The 18,337-nt window shown below is 38.5% G+C and overlaps 2 protein-coding genes and 2 pseudogenes across 5 annotated transcripts; 1 reads left to right on the forward strand and 3 right to left on the reverse strand.

Moving 5' to 3' along the window:
* Window positions 1-342: 342 nt before the first annotated feature.
* On the reverse strand, window positions 343-2,689 carry apoea (apolipoprotein Ea). Its single transcript, XM_027011567.3, has 5 exons — window positions 2,668-2,689; window positions 2,489-2,558; window positions 2,035-2,185; window positions 1,561-1,848; window positions 343-1,177 (listed from the first exon to the last, which is right to left on the reverse strand). The coding sequence occupies exons 2-5, from the start codon at window positions 2,529-2,531 to the stop codon at window positions 838-840; spliced, it is 822 nt and encodes a 273-aa protein (XP_026867368.2). The 5' UTR covers window positions 2,532-2,558; window positions 2,668-2,689; the 3' UTR covers window positions 343-837.
* A 1,966-nt stretch (window positions 2,690-4,655) lies between these two features.
* LOC113578363 (uncharacterized) lies at window positions 4,656-6,391 on the reverse strand (annotated as a pseudogene). The gene is made up of 3 exons (XR_014126772.1): window positions 6,269-6,391; window positions 5,755-6,098; window positions 4,656-5,380 (listed from the first exon to the last, which is right to left on the reverse strand). The product of XR_014126772.1 is annotated as an uncharacterized LOC113578363 (transcript).
* Window positions 6,392-7,830: 1,439 nt separating this feature from the next.
* Window positions 7,831-9,196, forward strand: LOC113578345 (uncharacterized; annotated as a pseudogene). The gene is made up of 4 exons (XR_014126774.1): window positions 7,831-7,997; window positions 8,095-8,242; window positions 8,363-8,907; window positions 9,058-9,196. The product of XR_014126774.1 is annotated as an uncharacterized LOC113578345 (transcript).
* Window positions 9,197-11,749: 2,553 nt separating this feature from the next.
* tomm40l (translocase of outer mitochondrial membrane 40 homolog, like) lies at window positions 11,750-17,551 on the reverse strand. Of its 2 annotated transcripts, none has more exons than XM_027011588.3 (10): window positions 17,407-17,551; window positions 16,806-17,011; window positions 15,686-15,753; window positions 15,301-15,393; window positions 14,478-14,579; window positions 14,261-14,366; window positions 13,797-13,919; window positions 13,531-13,607; window positions 13,052-13,154; window positions 11,750-12,930 (listed from the first exon to the last, which is right to left on the reverse strand). In XM_027011588.3, the coding sequence occupies exons 1-10, from the start codon at window positions 17,547-17,549 to the stop codon at window positions 12,791-12,793; spliced, it is 1,161 nt and encodes a 386-aa protein (XP_026867389.3). In that variant the 5' UTR covers window positions 17,550-17,551; the 3' UTR covers window positions 11,750-12,790. The 2 variants fall into 2 exon arrangements, with proteins under 2 accessions (XP_026867389.3, XP_026867388.2); XM_027011587.3 differs by lacking the exon at window positions 17,407-17,551 and adding an exon at window positions 17,235-17,384.
* Between the last annotated feature and the right edge of the window lie 786 nt (window positions 17,552-18,337).

The raw sequence follows: 18,337 nt of genomic DNA on the forward strand, positions 1-18,337 counted from the left end.
TTGTTCTCGCGTCTCTCTGCCCATGTGTTAGAAGCGCGGGCTTTACAACCAGAATCACACGTAGCTAGGGATATTCATTTTCATTCATGGAATGAGTGAACATCTAAAGTTCATAAACTCGGTCAAAGGTGAATCATCTACATTTAAAAATACAAAGCACTTGGAAACATTACGATTACTTCAATACTTAAATTTGGCCACGATAGATAATATTACGATAGAAAATATTATCAGTGGTCAGTTTAAACAGGTAAGAGTCTCAGCATAACATGCCACAATTTCACTGGTCTAGCAATTCTGTTAACCTATTTAAAAAAAACTTTCTGTAGAGCTCACTTTAAGCACAGTCGGTTTTATTAGTTTTCTTCCTTCTTCTCTTGGTTTTGGTAAATGCGTTTGAGGTGTAATTTTTTGGCCATTGACATAAGGCAAAACTAACAATAAACATCAGGCCAAACTGTTCTTAGCATAGCCAATTTCACATTTTTTAAATGTTTACATTTACCTGACACTTTTAATCAAAGTGACTTACAATTATGTCTGAATACAACTTAAGCAACTGAGAGTTAAGGGTTTGTCTTACTCAGTGGCCCAACATTGGCTACTTGGTAGTGGTAGGACTTGAACCAGCAATCTGATGATTACTAGCCAAGTACCTTAACCACTGAGCTACCACCACCAAACATAAGAAATGCTTCCCTAGGTCTAATTCCCGGTTCTTCAGATTTAGCTGAATTTTTTATTTTATTTTTTTTTTACTGAACATACATGTTTATTTTAAAGATTAATATGGTTCTGTCATTAATATGGTCCTGTCCACCTTCCCCTTTAGTCAGTTTAGACATTTGGGTTAAAGGTTTCCATGATGGTCTGCAGCTTCTCCTCAACCTGGGTCGTAAATTTGTGGAACCAGCTTTGCAGCTCCTCCACTTGGTCCTGGAGTGTGGCATGCACATGTGCTTTGGTCTTCTCTGCCTGCTCTCGTAGACCCTCAAAGTGAGATTCCAGTTTCTTGCTCACTTCTTCAGTTTGAGCCTTCAGCATTTCACCAATAGTAGAAAACTTGTCTTCAGCGTTTTGCCGGATTGCATCAACGTAGGGAACAAGGCGCTCCCTCATGTTCTCTACACGGTCAGTAGCACGAGTCTGAACCTCCTCGAGGTATGTGGCCACTTTCCTTAGGGGAAATTCAGAAATTGTTTAAAATGACTTTGATAAATTTAGCAACATAATATTTCAGTTATTGTCAACAGCTGTGAACAGAAAGAGCCTCTCTTTTCTGTTTCTTAAAACTGCAAGAATCTGTTAAGATGGGACACTACCCTCCAGACATGTAAGAGCTGGCCCGCAGTAGCAGCCTTGTCAGAAATATCTCACCTGCATGTGAGGTATGTGATTTAATTGAATTATTTTATACATGTCTTTGGCTCTGGTGAAGCAAAGGTCTATTATAAAGATACCACACCATGAACTAAAAGTAAATTAAAGTTATTGCATTAAGTTAATTGTCCTACAGAATTATCTTGAACCTGTAAAAGTGTGTGTCTTTACTGAGCTCACTTGTTGATCTCCTGGGTGTCCTTGTTCAGACGCTTCTTTAGTTTGCGGACATAAGTGTTGGCCCTGTTTTTGACTTCATCTGCGTTCTGCTCCACCATGGTTTGGAGCTCCTGGCTGTACTCGGTGATGCGCTCCTTGGCCTCCTCCATATGCATGCGGAGTTTATCAGACAGCAGCTGCAGGTCTTCATGCATTCTCTGAGTGGTGTCCTGGGCATAAGGTGCCAGCTTGGTCTGCACATCGTTGTAGTACATCTGCAGGTCTGACATGCTGTCACTGATCAGTGAGCTGGAGCATTGAAGAAGGATTTTGTCTGAATCACGGACAATAACTGACTTGATGTAAGCTTCTCTGGTAGTGAGCAGCACATCTTTGATATATATAGTGCACATTTTTGATCCATTTTCAATTTTTTTTTTAAATTCACAGTTGGTAATAAGTTGATGTGTGGTGCAATGAGAATTTTTGCCATACTCAAGTTCTCTGCCAAGCTGGGAGGTCTTCACACTCTCTTTCATCTCCTCAGCCTTGGAGCTCAGGTCATCCACGTACCTCCAGAACTGATCCACCATCTCCTCCCAGCGGGCTTTGGGTTCATCCTGAAACAGGAAACGGCCCTGGCAGCCTACAAAATAAGGAAAGCAAAGGGAAAATATTGTCTCTATTCTCTCTAGTGAATGAGAGATGTACAAGAGCTGATGTTACCACATGCTTTAAATGGCAAGATCAAAAACATCTGCTTTTGGGCAGTAATAAAAATTGTCAGGCAAAGTAGCCAAAAAGAACTGCCCAAAATAGACAGAAGCCCCCAGAAAATAATTTATTTATTCACTAAATTGTGTGTAAGCTAGGGAGCCTTTCTGGCTGGTTAATAATATTTAAATACCTTCACATAGTTAAAATAATTAATCCACACAAAGAATCTCACCTGAGATGATAAAAAGAGCAAGGATTACAGCACAAAGCTTCATTGTTTTCCACCAGAGTATCTGCAGAGTCTTAAAATTGTGGAGGAGATGAAAGTCAGCAGAGATTCCACATAATATCCAATCTAAATGTGATGCAAAATGTCGTGATAACTAGGACCCCAAAGTGATAATAACTCACCTCACTTGGTTGTGACTTGGATGACTGCAGTAGGCTTTTGGAAATTGCTGGTATTTATGTGACCTGGATCTAGTCAGGTGACCTAGTTAATCATAATAATGAGCTGAAGTGGCAGCCCCCGTCCGAAGTTCTCACTACCAGATTCTTTTATTGTTATATTCCATTCCACGTTGCAACACAGTTCCAAAAGTACGTTACATATGTTAAAGTATGTTAAACTTCTAATTATACTTGGATTTAATTAATATATATGCTTAAATTATTTATTTATTAGTAGATGTAACAGGAAAAGAACACTAAGTAAAAAAAAAACGTGGACTGTGATATATGAGTTTGAAAGGGAACTTTTTAAATATCAGTTACAGGTTGTCAGCACATTTTTATCAACTCACCGGGGCTGAAGCACCTTTAACTGCACATATTTTATGTAATAAACTGGGCAATAACCTAATTCTGACCTAGACAGCAAAATTGAAATGATGTTTAAGAAGAGTTTATAACCCAAAAGACTCATGCCATATTATTCATTCATATTTCTACCCTTTCTGGAAATAAAATGGATTTTTAATTACAAGTGGAATGGTAACATAGTTTCAATAAGATACTATTTGTTTTAAGTAATATAAACTGAAGAGCATACTATGTTCCAGATCACGCTGTGTTCCCTAACATGCCAGTTATGCTAGGACATAAAATACTCTTTTAATATGGATTTGTTGTCTTGCATGTTTTCAATTTAGATAGTAATCTTTAAAGTCTATTATATGAGTGAAAATGAGATGACCTTCTCACCACTTCATTCCACTGTGAATAGAGTTAATGTTCTCTTATCTGTCCATGTAGACAAAGAAATTGGTCAGATGTTCCATGTCTCTCAAAATCACTTGCCAGGTGTCAACCGTCCTGGGAGGAATCCTTAATGATGAATATACTCATGTATATACTCAGATGCATCTCAAGGTATTGTTATAAAGGATAATTATAATAATATATAATCAAATTCACAACAATATTATCACAATGGATAGCTGGTCTAGGTTTGATGGCAAACCTTTACTTATCCCAACAACCTGACTTAATGTGAAAATGCTTGCAATGATGCAATTGATTGGTTCTTAACAAGTGATGTCATAGTGTTTCTTAATCTTTTTTTTGTGGGGGGGGGGGGGTGACATTGTTTTTTATGTTAAGTAGTTGACTAGTTTAGGTCAAACACCCCTTATCCAAAATCACACCAATCATTTACTTGAGTTAGAACTGATGTAAGCAGGTTATTTAAGAACACTATGGATAATCTATTTTTATATCATAATAGCTACACTGTAACATTGATTACAGGAGCTTTAGTCTAAAGACTTTCTGTGTATTTGTAAGCAGTTTAATTTAGATTGCCTAACTTAAGTGATTTGCCAAATGCATGAGACTTCATTCCAACCCCATAATGAAGGTTAGGTATGACAAAATCATATCAAGAATTGCTTTCCTTCATAGACCTCTGTATCTGTATCTGATGGTACTTTCAAGCATTGTAAATTATTTTTGCTAACATATAACATGGTCCAGGTATGTTGTATAATAACTCCATCGTCTACAGGTTCTAGCTGTTACAGCCATGCCTGGATCTGGTACAAATCAAGGTTAATAGCAGTATTCAATCAAGCTGTGGGCTATAAGTCCTGCCCTTCATGTTTTTGCAGTCATTCGAACCACTCCATGATCATAACTGACTTGAATTTAAATAATGTTGGAATTTTCCAGAATGTAAAAGCACAGAGTGTTTTAGCATCCATTTTGATGGTGCAGTCTTACTGGCTGGGTATCAAGAATAGTGATTAGAGGTTTAGTGTTCTTGAGATATGAATTTAAATAATATTTTATGTTTTTACAAAATAATAACATAACAGATAACATAACAATAACATAACAAATAATAAAGATTTGTAAGAACACTGTTTTTGAAGAAGGCAGTTTTTATTTTTTTATTATTATTGTATTTTAAAAACTAATAAGGAATGTTCAAATAATTGCAAGAGAAAATAAAAAATATGCAAACTTCATTTATCAAGCCAGAATATCAGTTATAGACTGATCTTTTTATTCATAATAAATTAAACATAAATTTATTCATAAAATAAATTAAACAGTCTGTACAGAGCAAATGTCTGATTACTGTGTGCTCTTTGCAAAAGACTCCCAGAGAGCCATCAGTCGGGCCTTCAGGTCCTGGCTGTAGGGGTCCAGTTTCTGCTGAATATCCAGGCTGCTCTGGGCCAGCTGGGTTTGGAAGTTCTGGGCCAACGGAGCCATCTGATTCTGGAAGTTCTGCTCATGCTGTTCCAGTGTCTGCATCAGCTCCTCCATCTGGGGACCCAGCTGGGTGTGCAGCTCACCCAGGCTCTTCTCTAGATTCCCCCTCAGCTTCTCACTCTTCTGGAGCAGTATGGATCTCAGAGCCTCGATGTCCACAGCATCCGCGTAGGCAGTCAGATCCTTGTTCATCTGCTGTACCTCCTGCTGGATGTCAGTCACCAGCTCGTCAACGTAAGGCTGCAGCTGGGACTACGCGGAGCTCAGGTCTTGCTGGAGACGTATCTTCAGCTGCTCGGCCTCCTGAGAAAGCTTTTCTAGCAGCTCTTGAGTCAGGAGAGTCACCTGACTTTGAACAGCCACTACATATTGACTGATGGCATCTGTACTCTCAGAGATCCTGGCACTGTAATGAAAGAGAGATATATTAAGTTACAATTGATAGAACCTTTTTAGAAAGTAACTACAAACTAGTTTCTATAGTGTTTTCTATCTTTGTGTGGGAGTGCAGATTATCACACTTGAATACCAATGATTTGTGACCACAGTTGTTGAATTATAAGACCCCAGTGTAAAGAACGGTCCCGTTTCCCAAAAGCATCGTAGTGTTAAGAATAAAGAGAGAGAGAGAGAGAGAGAGAGTGTGGTCAAGAAAGAGTGTTCAGTGTGATTCTTTTAACATCTAACGATGATGCTTTATTATGATGCTTTTTGTAAACCAAGCCAAGAGTAATACAACAAGACAAAGCAAGCTACTTCTTGAATCATGTAAAATTTGACTTTAATTCTCATGGTTTGGCACTCAGTTGACTTCTTGTCCCATTTCAGTCTCTGATTGTCAGCAGTACATCTTCTGTTATTAGAGTTGCTTTGGCAACATAATCCCAGAATGCATCTTTAACTATCTCCACACTGGCCTTCACCTGGTCCTGCCACATTGTATTGGCAACCTGTTTACATTACAACCTGAATTATTGTTGTGTTGTTGAACATGTTATCGTTGTAACCATAATATTGAAACAGATTGTTATTCTCTACTCAATAAATAAAAAGTCTAAAAATATTTACAAAGAAAAAAAAGGCAAAAATTATAACGGCCTTCATATCTGTATGTCTTAGTAATTCTGCAAAACACAAAAAGTATAAGCAGAAGATTAGGTATATTTACACATACAGTTTATACATATTTTTTACATTTATATAATGTATATTCACATTTTTATCTGTATTTTCATTTTTATTTATCCATTTTCTTACTGTATAAAAAATATACTAGATTTAGCCAGTCTCTCACCTCTTAGATGTCCCTTGTACCCATGTCTTAGTGTCAGTACATTTGGAGTGGGTTTCAGCTGTTTATGTAAATACAGATTAGGTAGCCATGATGGAGGAATCAAAGTCCAGGACTCAGTGCTGTGCTGTCACTAGCGATCCTGCTCTGTGCCCCCCACCCCCCATGTCATACTGTCCAACTCACACAAACTGAAACGAATGGGAAAGACTTGCATACATACAGATTGTCATCATACCTGTTCACAAAATACCTGATCACTGGTCCTCAAACTAATCCAGTGAAAATGCTTGATATCATTTTAGTTTTGGTAGTATATGGCTTTTACCAGTATGTAAATATTACAATTAATTTACTTTTGCAATTGATATAAGGAACATACAAAATAATAAATGTGGTAATTAGCATGATAATTGCCTAAGACTGAAGTATATAATTTAAAATATATAATTAAATTAATTAAAATTTCATTGCAGCAGTGTTATCATTGTTAACCTAGACCTTAAATGATTCACAGTACATAGCAAAACATTAATGAGCTGAAAGATGAACAGCTAGATGTACACTAGGGTCCCTAATATTAAAATTGGTCCCTAAAAAGAGATTTGTCTCACAGGTCTTCAGAAAGCAATTTAGGGTCATGTCAGGTGGGGCCTGAATTATTTTGGCTTTGACTGTGTTGGAATTCTCAGCACAGCTTTAAAAACACTGATCGGTACCAGGATTGAGACCAGGTCTTCCAGAAGCCAGTCATATGCTGTAAAGATAAAATACAAGATCTGAGGTTATTCTTATATTATATATTATTTGCATGCTAATATAGTGGGTCCAGTGCATACCTCATTGGTGTGCAGAATTTCACGCCAGATCCAGGTTAGAGGATATGTCATCTTGTGCAGGGACGTCAGTCTGTGAAAGCAAAGCAGATTTAAAGTAATGTGAATCATTATGTTTTCGTAGACTGCACTTAGACTGCACATAGACTGCACTTAGACTGCACTACTAAAATCACATTATGCCTTTGTTTCCTGTAGTGTTTTCCTCATAGAAGAATACCTAGTAAACACTTGAGTTTTGGGTCATTTCGTAAAATGTGATATTTATTTTATGACAAAGTTTAGAAAAATTAGTACAAACTGGAATCAAATTCTTCAAAGTGCTTTTCTTTCATAAAATGGAAGTAAAAATCAGCAATTTGAACCAGTACTCTTGTATTATGCTAACATACTAAAATATTCACACCTCCATGAATAACTGAAAAAAAAAGGACTCTACCAATTTGAGGTGAGCAGCACATTATACTGTTTTTCTAAGCAGCAATTGAATGTAGCAATAGAAAATTGGAATAGAGTATTCAAGGGTTATAGTTCAGCTCAGCTCAGCGTGATGTAGCATCGGTGACAGCACTGTAACTGATGACAGCAAGGTGCTGAAATGTTGGACTTTGCCTCCTTCATCATGGTTCTCCAGTCTGTATATATACAGACTTGATACCTTCCCAACACACAACTCACTTAAGAAAAAAGACATGAGACACCTGAAGTAAGAAGAAAGAGACTGGATAATTCTGCCATAAAGGTATAAACACATACATAATATAATTTTGAATACTGGTATGTTTTACATAAACATGCTAAATTTGTCTTTGTATGGATTTTGTTTTTCTTTTCAGAGATCTTAAGACACCTAGACATGAAGGTCCTTGTGATTCTTGCGATTGCTATTTTTACTGGTGAGCATATTTATTTTGTTTATTACTAAATGGGGGGAAAATAAAATAACGAAATCAATAACAAATCAATTTTCTTATTTCATTTTTATGACAAAAGGTTGCCATGCCAACATGTGGCAGAATCATCCCAAATCCAGCATGGAAACAATGCAAGATGCATTCCGGGATTATATTGCCAAGGCAACTCTAAAAACTGAAAATGTACTGCAGAAGATCAGAGAGTCGGAAATGGGACAAGAAGTCAAGTAAGTGATCAAATATAATGACAGGTCAAATAACAGATAACATACATGAATTGGCACTTTTGTATTAGTTTACTGTAGCTGTCATTCACATTAAAGATATAAGTTTCTTTTTCTGTTCAGTGCCAGGATCTCTGAGAGTACAGATGCCATCGGTCAATATGTAGTGGCTGTTCAAAGTCAGGTGACTCCTCTGACTCAGGAGCTGCTAGAAAAGCTTTCCCAGGAGGCCGAGCGGCTAAAAGTACATCTCCAGCAGTACACCTGAGCTCTGCACAGTCCCAGCTGCAGCCTTACGTCAACGAGCTGGTGACTGACATCCAGCAGCAGGTAGAGCAGATGAACAAGGATCTGACTCCCTACGTGGATGCTGTGCACACCGAGGCTCTGAGATCCATACTGCTCCAGAAGAGTGAGAAGCTGAGGGGGAATCTAGAGAAGAGCCTGGGTGAGCTGCACACCCAGCTGGGTCCCCAGATGGAGGAGCTGATGCAGACACTGGAACAGCATGTGCAGGACTTTCAGAATCAGATGGCTCTGTTGGCCCAGAACTTCCAAACCCAGCTGGCCCAGAGCAGCCTGGATATTCAGCAGAAACTGGACCCCTACGGCCAGGACCTGAAGGCCCGACTGATGGCTCTCTGGGAGTCTTTTGCAAAGAGCACACAGTAAGCACTCGTGATCCACAGACTCATTTTTGCATAAAAAAAAGCACTGCCATATGTTTATAAAAGTATATACTGTTGTACTACAGTTCAGCATTTAACACTTAACATTTAACATTTAACACTATCATTCCCTCCCTACTCACTACTAAGTTGGAGGATCTAGGACTGCATACATCCCTGTGCGACTGGATCTCCAACTTCCTAACAGACAGACCACAATCAGTACAGGTGGGCAACTGTATCTCATCCACCCTCACCCTCAGCACTGGAGCTCCTCAGGGTTGTGTCCTAAGCCCCCTGCTCTACTCACTGTACACCTACGACTGCACAGCCACTTCCAGCTCCACCATCATTGTCAAGTTTGCTGACGACACCGTTGTCATGGGCCTGATCTCGGACAATGATGAGAGGGCCTATCTGGAGGAGATTAAACACCTGGAAAACTGGTGCCAGGAAAATAATCTCCTCCTAAACGTCAGTAAGACAAAGGAGCTGATCGTGGATTGCAGCAAGAAGCAGGAGCAGCACTACCAACCAGTGAGGATCAGTGGAACCACGGTGGAGAGAGTAGATAGTTTCAGGTACCTTGGTGTTCACATCTCGCAGGACCTGTCCTGGTCCCGCCATACCAGCTCCCTGGCAAAGAAGGCTCGTCAGCGTCTTTACCACCTCAGACGCCTAAGGGACTTCAGACTGCCCTCCAAGGTACTGTGGAACTTCTACACCTGCACTATCGAGAGCATCCTCACAGGGAACATCACAGTCTGGTTTGGGAATAGCACCAAGCAGGACAGACAAGCACTCCAAAGGGTAGTGTGTTCAGCAGAGCGCATCACTCACTCGGAACTTCCTGACCTGCAGACCATCTACTACAAGCGGTGCCAGACCAAGGCCAGGAGGATTGTGAAGTACCCCACCTATCCCAACAATAGGCTCTTCTCTCTGTTGAGGTCAGGGAGGCGCTTTTGCTCCCTGAAGACCAAGACAGAGAGACTGAAGAGGAGCTTCTTCCCACAGGCCATTTGGGCCCTGAATCAGGGAAACTGATAAACTGTGGGGACCACCACCACCATGTAACATAACTTTAAATATGTTCAATTACCACCATGTAACATAAAACTGTAAATATGTCATTTACAAGATGGAACTGTACGTTCTGTACATTGTGTACATACATATATACATAACCATATATACATTGTACATTGGGTATATAAACCAATATATAATATATATTTCTCTATGCACCCCTGTTTTCTTTTTCCTCAGTTTGGACAGAGCACTCTCAACCATTTCACTGCGAGTTATACTGTGTATGACTATGTATGTGACAAATAAACCAAACTTGAACTTGAACTTGAACTTGAACTGTATTGTACAGTGTATGCTGTATTTCATAAGGTACTGTATAAACAAGTAAATGGCAAACTGGAAAAGAGTCAAAATGTCTGTCACTGCACTTGTGGTGCCAAGCAGGTGCAAACCAGATGAAATGTGGTGAAAGAGAACCAGAAGATATCAGCATTGTGTTAGTAAAGCAAAGGATGAAATGCTGAAATATTTTTGGACCACAGAAAATGATCAAATCTCTTACACTGGAATAGATTAAGGCTGAACACATGTAGCCATTCTACACATGAGGATGTAAGGCTGCATGGATGTAAGCATCAAGACATTAAATCAATCAAAAAAAGAAACTTGCTATAGGAGATTTGTGGGAAATTGTAATGTGCTTAGCTGACAGTGATCCATGGCTGAAGAAATTGTGACAAACCCAGATTCTTTAATGACTAAGTTCCAAAGTATCTCATTCCTTCTTCACATACTTGAAAGAAAAATCCATATACCAGGGTTTTTTTTTTAATATAATACGTTTTAACATTTAACATTTTTAACATTTAAAGGCACATTTAGTCTTTGGGATGTTCTTAAAATGTTTCCTTTTATATTTGCAGAGAGATCAAAATGAATGCAAATATGTTCAGTTTTATGTTTAAAACCTGAAGAAAATTTTGTTGCACTGTTTCCAAGTATCAGATTTTTGCTCAATCTTGCAGACTTCAAAAGCAAATAATTGACTTCTAATAAATGATCTTGGAAAATTAGTTTGACAAAAATTTACATTTACGGCATTTAGCAGACGCGCTTATCCAGAGTGACTTACAAAAGTGCTTTGTCATTTACTCATAGAATATATCCTAGTACAGTAGGTTAGAATCAAACATACCAATGAATTAGAATACTGTAGAATGCAGGGATGAATGCTGATACCTAGAAGTACAAAATGCATAAGGTCTATCTTAAACGATAAGTGCAACAAACAATAAGTGCTAGAGTTTGTTAAACAACATAAATAATGCCCTACAATAAGTACTAATTTAGTCAGTCAATATGGGAGCAGTATCAGTTGTCCTTTAAACAATCTGCAAATCGATTATTTGTACAAAGTACTCAAATAAAAGACCCGCATTTCAAATTCAAAGTCAAATTTATTTATATGGTTCTTTTTATAATGTGGTTCTTTTTATCACAAAGCATTTAGAGATGTTTGGGTCCAGATCCCTAATAAACAAACCTGTAGCAACAGTGGTGAGGAAAAACTCCACTGGAGAATTAAGGATCAAGGGAGAACCCTATCCTTCTTGGACAGTCCATGCTATATATAGTCCACAGTCAGTTCAATGTGTGTGTAGTTGCCTCAGCTTCTCCAGTGCATATAAGGTGGGTGAGGGCTTTCTGCATCCCCTGGAGTAGACAGGTTTTGATTTTACAGGTGTTTTTAAAACTTGCATTACATCACAGATTCCAAAGTCCACGCAACTCAGCCATAAAATAACTTAAATCTTAGAGAAACAGATTTTACTTCAGTACCTTTGTTATATTTGAGTACAACGAAATTATGAGCTGGAATGACTGCGGTTTAATTTAACAGAGCACTTTAAGTAACAATGGCAGACGTAATTACCCAGAACATATCACTGCTCTTTCTGGAACATGCTCATCACTTACACCTTTGATATTTTCAGTCCCTGAAAGTGCTCCAGTGCTTGCAATGAAGATTACAATTATAGTGATTATAGTAACCCTGACTGCTAGTACATTTTCTTCCAGTTTGTCATTTCTACCATCACTTATGAATGTTTTTCCTCTTACTCATAAGCATCAGAGTGTTTAATAGCTTTTAATTTAATTTAGCTGTTCAACTGGTTTCCACTCACTTTAATATTCACTCATTGCAAACTCCAGAAACTCATAAATATGAATAAATGACACTTGCATGTTGTATAAAGGAAACAATATTTCATGATACAAGTTATACATTTAATGTATATGTACTTTGATAAAGTACAAAAAAAGCATGAAAAAACTGACTGAAAACAGATGACCTAACAATGAAAGAAATAAAACTTTAAATCAATTTAAACATCAACATTTCTGAAAGATTACAGTAAAAAAAAAAAAAAAAAAAAAAAAGAGAATGGAAGAAAACATCTCCATCAAAAAGTAAAAGAAAAAAGAATTACATTCCAATTATGTAAACTACTGAAGCACTGTTATTGGTTAATTCCTGACAAAACTGTCCATGGGGTCAATATGCTTTTAGATGATGACTAGTTTATATTAACATTTTAAACATTTTTAAATAAGAGTCTTTTAGATAAGATTTACATTAAAAGAATAAAGGTCAAAGAAAGCTGTAAACAATTGCATATCTGCTTTTTAAACCACACATCAATTTCTGATTAGGCATTGATAGACATGGGAGCTGTGTGTGTTGGGGGCCACAGGCATTGTGACATGATACACTTTGACCTCCTGCTTTATGAGAGTGCTTGTGTGTTCACGTTACTCTTCTGATAGCTGACGGTGTTGCTGGGATGGGTCAACCAATGGTCACTCCAAATCCACACTGGAACTTGTTCTTACGATGGTTGAGGAAGGAGGAAAGTGCAAGAGACAGGGGCAGAGGGAGCAGCTTTTTTTCCAGAGTGGCTCCTACTACCCAGTTACTGTCTACAGAACCTGCAGAGAAAGAGAAATATCGACAGTAAATTCTGAAGCAATTTACTTCTGAAGCAATTTACTACTCAAATTAGGGTTGAGTTTTGTTCATTATATGTGAATTTGTCTGTGTTCACCGAACCTTTGAAGAGTAAATTGGCTTTGGGGATGTCTAGCTGGTAACCAAGTGTTACACTGGTGTCCTGCATTCGGGTGCTGGCCTCAAACTCTGCACCAACCTGCAACTACATTTTTACATTTACAGTATTTAGCTGACAAAGCAACTTATAATCATGGCTGAATACAAATTGAGTAATTGAGGGTTAAGGGTCTTGCTCAGGGGCCCAACAGTGGCAACTTGGCAATGGTGGTGCTTGAACTGGTAACCTTCTGATTACTAGTCAAGTACCTTAACCACTGCACTACCACTGCACCACTACAGTACAGCAGACACTAAATGTTAACGTGCATACTCCACTAGCTCCAATCTTACAAATAGAGCTTATAATGAAAGAGAATTATGTCAGCAATGCAAAAAGCTGAAATCGTACTATAGCGATTGGCATGCTCAGATAAAACGACACACACACACACACACACACACCACAGAAGGACCTTTACCTGTTCGTTGGCTTTGTGATAATATGAAGCATGCACACCAGCGCCACCTAGTGTCAGTGTGGCAATAAAGTTGGAGCCTGAATGAAGGAATAATACAAATTTAAATAAGACAAAAAAAATTATTATTTCAGGGGTAATTAAAACCATATATGACCACTGAGTCTTCAGGTTACAGCAAATAAATGTACAATAATGGCATAATCTGAGGTAGGCCTAGCAGAGCTGAGGTTTTGAGAATTCGAAGGCAATTTCTTTTCTCCCCTTACCTGTATATCTTCCTGCCAAAGACATGACTGTGCCCTCCTCTCCTGGCCTGCGATGGTAAACCAGCTCACCTCCTAATGCCAAGGATGGAGTGATTGACTGGAGATAGTGAGCTACGACAATGCCTGTGGGAGAGAGAGAGCGAGAGGTCCATCTTCATCTTCTACTGATGTGGACATGGCATTCTGCTGTATTATGAATGCTGATCGCTTGGCATATTTTAAAAAAGTTGTTAGGTGAAAGTTACCAAACATACACGCGATGGACTCCACAGAAAGCAAACTCAATCATACTTGTAGAGACGAAGCCCCTCCCTCATACCCACAAACAAAGACCAAGACCCTCCCTCATACCCACAATCAGAGACTAAGCCCCTCCCTCATACCCACAATCAGAGACTAAGCCCGTCCCTTGTACCCACCTGCAAGAATACATTCATCCACACAAAAACAAAGCACAGGTTTACCAGATCCCATTAGGATGTCTGGATTGCCAACAGTCATGGTAGCTGTAAAATCCTCCCCCCTAAACTCAGCATCTCCTTGCCAGTTGACAAACTTCTGTTGTTGTGTCTAATTGGACGAAAATTTCACATTAATTGAGAGCCAAAATGATTGGACAAAAAAAATGGCAAAAAGCAATAAAAGATGGTACTAATCCAGTATATGTTATCAAACACTTACTTGGAAGGCCAGTTTTGAGCGCACTTGCCCAGTTATTTGATGAATTATCTGTGCATTGAGGCTCCCGGTATTGTCCATGTCACCAACCATGACTGGAAAAGACTAACCGACAAACACACTTATTTACAAATTCAAAATTATTATTTACATTAATTATTGCATAATTATTACATATTGCCTGTCAATTTATTTTATCCCTTGGTAAGAATCATAGGCCCAGTCCCATTTCACCCCTTGCCCCTACCACCTAACCCTACCACCCAACCCCCCAGCCCCATCACCCTACCACCTAGGCCTACCAGTGAAGTTGCTGATCTCTACCACTCCTCTAATATTAGTGCAGACTGTCAGGGTTGCCTACAGAGCACTGCTATCAGCCTAGTAATGAAGAGGTGGTTGTTTTGTTTTTTTATTTGGTGACTCACTGCTGCATGAAATTAAAGTTGTGACTGACAATGGCAAAAGGCTGACTACACCCTACGCAAGAGAGCAAGAGCTCACCACAGATGAGGGCAGGATAAGTCATCAATGACTACTGATGACCTATCCAGATGTCTTGAATGGATTTGTAGGGGAAAATTTCACCCCCCGCCCCTTTTAACTTAGTTCCAAGGGGCAATGCACATTACAGTGTTTTCCATGATTGAACACTCCCATTTGAAAGGCATGAGTCTTAGTAGGTATGTTGGGACCATGGAAAATACTAGAATATATAGTGCAGAATATAGCCGAATAAGAAAATTGGGATAACCAATACCCCCCACTCCCAATTAAAATCAAAACACACATTTTAAAAACAATTTTGCACTACATATCCTTTTACCTCTGCAGGTCCTGTCTGCTTGGTGCCTACATAAGTAGCACCAAATCGGTAATTGGAATCTCCCAGGGTGCTAAGTGTAACAGTGTGATTAACCTGCAAAGAGACCCATTATTAGACAAGACATTTTATTTCACTTTAAGATACAGTGAAAAATGAGGAATTTCATACCAAAATAATAATCAGAAATAATGGAGACTGTTAACCACAGTATTAAATCTTGTTTTATAGTGGAGAAAAACATTACAACACCTTGATCTGCAATAACTAAGAGGGAAGGTCAGGACTCTGTGTTTAGACATGGTCAGGAATGGAATACATGGAATACCTGAGGCTAAATTACAAAGGTCAAAGACACTGATAATTAACAAAAACACAATACGCTGACCTGAAAGTAGTTGCTGAGGCCCTTGTTGACTGTTATTCTTACTCCCTCTGTCTGCATGGGAAAAACCTCTAAAGGGGAAAATGTATGCAAGACCATAAACCAAAAAAAAACTACATAAACCAGAATTTATGGTACATGCAGTATGAAAACTGCAAATGTGTTCATCCAACTGACTCATTTTTTTCCTCCAAGGTCTACAATATTTCTGCAGAGCATTGTACTTAGATTCACAGACTTATACATTTCTGTTTAACACATTTTTAAAAAGATACAGAACATGGCATTGAGCATGCTTGATTGACAGCCCATTGTAAAAGGTCCGCAGGCTGCCATACAACATAATCAAAGCTGAATACCACAAAAAACAAAGAATCATAGTAATACAACAGAATACATATAAATCTAATGAGCAGAATATCAGTGCAAGTAATTCTGAACCTCAGACAACAGATAAACTTTGTTTAAGCATGCTAATAGAAGGTGTGTGTTTGCTATCAGGACAAAATAAAACCATAAGCTCAGACACAAGCAGGTAGCCCTGTGAATGCTGAAAAACTTTTAAAAAGCATTTACTTTGCTGCAAAATACCTTATCATATCAATGAACACTTTTGAGTTTCCATAGTTCCCTATAGTGCATGTGTAGACTAATCTAGCATCTATTTTAATATGTTTAGTCTGTACCTAGAAGACAGTCACTATGGTAAACGTATCCACATGTATAAACATTACAATAAACTTAATTCTGACAGCACAGCCCCATACATATATATGTCCTCTGAAGAAAAGGGTGAGCTTTGGAGTCTGCTGGACTGGGAGCCTTTGAGATACTGTTAGCTATGTTAGTATATTAACACTTTTTGATCACTAGTTAAATTTTTCTTTACAAAACTTAAGAACAATCCATTTTTCATCAGAAATTCTGTTTGAAATAAATTACTAATTTACTTGACTTTAAAACAATATTCATTGGACACACTTTGTATGTGTACATTGTGAGAACAAAAGAGAAACATTAACCTAATTAGAAATAACACAAAATAAGTCTTTAATGACTGTGGCCTATAGTTGACTATAGAGAAACAAAACAGAAACAAAGAAATGGACTCGGTCCTGCTCACCTTTACACTTTCGATGGCATTCCTCAAAGGTGCCTGGGTTGGGAAGCGGCAGCTCTGCCTCCTGCTGTCCGGAGGCGGAACTGCCACTTGGCGAGATAGTTGAGACAGTAGGCAGAGTGAACCCAGGGGGCACAGATACCAGTCCTGACCCAGCTGGTACTGATGCGGGTGGGCTAGGTGAACTGGCAGCCAGCACACTACCCATACTGTAGGAGGATGAAGGCAGAGAGTGTTAAAAAAAAAAAAAATGGGTAAGGGAGGTGCAAGAAAATGCTTGGATGAGAGGATCAGATTTAAAAAGATTTAAATCAACAACAGCAAAAAGTTAAAAGGTGTTCAGAATTGCACAACAATGATATTAGGAACCACTTAGTCAGATGATTATTCGAGCAGTAGAGGTTGACAATGACTGTAGATAGGACAGCTGACCTAGCTGACTGTGCCATTGAAGTGACATGCGGTCAATGCTCGTGCAGGCAGTGATACCAATGGCCATTAAAATATGAGAATGAACATGCCGTTTATCTTCGACTGCTTCCTAAAGAAGTTACTATATGCAATATAGCTGATCCCATGTTATATTAAATTGGTAACTACTCACGTTGCTTCACACAGAGGACAACGCTTCACCCGGTAGTAAATGGCACATAGAACCCTTGTGCGCCACCTACTTTTGTAATAACGCAGTGTAATTGGACAATACAGGGTTTGGTACCTGTCAATCTCCTTACGTAAAATACGCATAGCTACTTCCCGGGTAGGACAGCGTTCATTTTCTACACGATTGCAAACAGACCTTAATAAGTAGCTTGATACTACCAGAAAATAGCGTTGTGACCAGTCTTAATTTTATACTAAACATAAATGTAAACTGTTTTTGGGTAACTGGTTTCTGGTTGATTATTTGAGAGGAGAGTTGCGGTTGCTCTTCCGCGTTATCTAGGGCAAGTTATCTTATCTGGGTTAGTTTAGCTTGGAGACAGCAAAACTAATAGTCAAACCTTGTGAAGATGTCCTTCAAAGTAATTGCTGGTTTTGTGAAACTTAGTAGACAATTTTAAAATGTTTTGAACCAGAAGACAGCTTCTGATCCTACATTAGATTAAAATGTTTGGTAATAATCCGCAAAACTAAGAACTCCTCTAATGGGCCGATACTGCTTTAAAAACATTATTCATTACCAGGTGACCCTGTTAGAAACGAAAAGATTCCCGACGCATGCAGTTCGCGTATGTAACTTGAACAGTGCAGCTCATATTCACTAGCTATAGCCAGCTAACAAAAACATAAATCCAAGAATCTCGTCCTTCTATTTCAAAACAGATCGTTTAAATGGCATCATAATTGACACGAATATCTGGTCGTATAAAATTAGAAAACACGAACTGTTGCAGGAAATGGTTTTATTTCGTTTAAACAACTCGCTGCATTTCATAGCTAAGCAGGGATTACAGGAAACTATCTTTGATCAGGGCAATCATAGAAGTCCAGGTGATGTGGTACTGTGACTATTTCCACCATTTTCTTTCTGT

Source organism: Electrophorus electricus, chromosome 2 (assembly GCF_041902795.1).
Source record: "Electrophorus electricus isolate QZ-2024a chromosome 2, ASM4190279v1, whole genome shotgun sequence".
NCBI classification, from domain to species: domain Eukaryota; kingdom Metazoa; phylum Chordata; class Actinopteri; order Gymnotiformes; family Gymnotidae; genus Electrophorus; species Electrophorus electricus.

Coding starts and splice junctions, on each gene's coding strand:
- apoea (XM_027011567.3), bottom strand. CDS start 2,531: ATGAAGCTTTGTGCTGTAATCCTTGCTCTTTTTATCATCTCAG. Junction 2,186..2,488: donor TGCTCTTTTTATCATCTCAG/GTGAGATTCTTT, acceptor CTTATTTTGTAG/GCTGCCAGGGCCGTTTCCTG. Junction 1,178..1,560: donor GACACCCAGGAGATCAACAA/GTGAGCTCAGTA, acceptor ATTTCCCCTAAG/GAAAGTGGCCACATACCTCG.
- tomm40l (XM_027011588.3), bottom strand. CDS start 17,549: ATGCGTATTTTACGTAAGGAGATTGACAGGTACCAAACCCTGTATTGT. Junction 14,367..14,477: donor GCTCAAAACTGGCCTTCCAA/GTAAGTGTTTGA, acceptor TCGTCCAATTAG/ACACAACAACAGAAGTTTGT. Junction 13,920..14,260: donor AGACATCCTAATGGGATCTG/GTAAACCTGTGC, acceptor TCTCTCCCACAG/GCATTGTCGTAGCTCACTAT.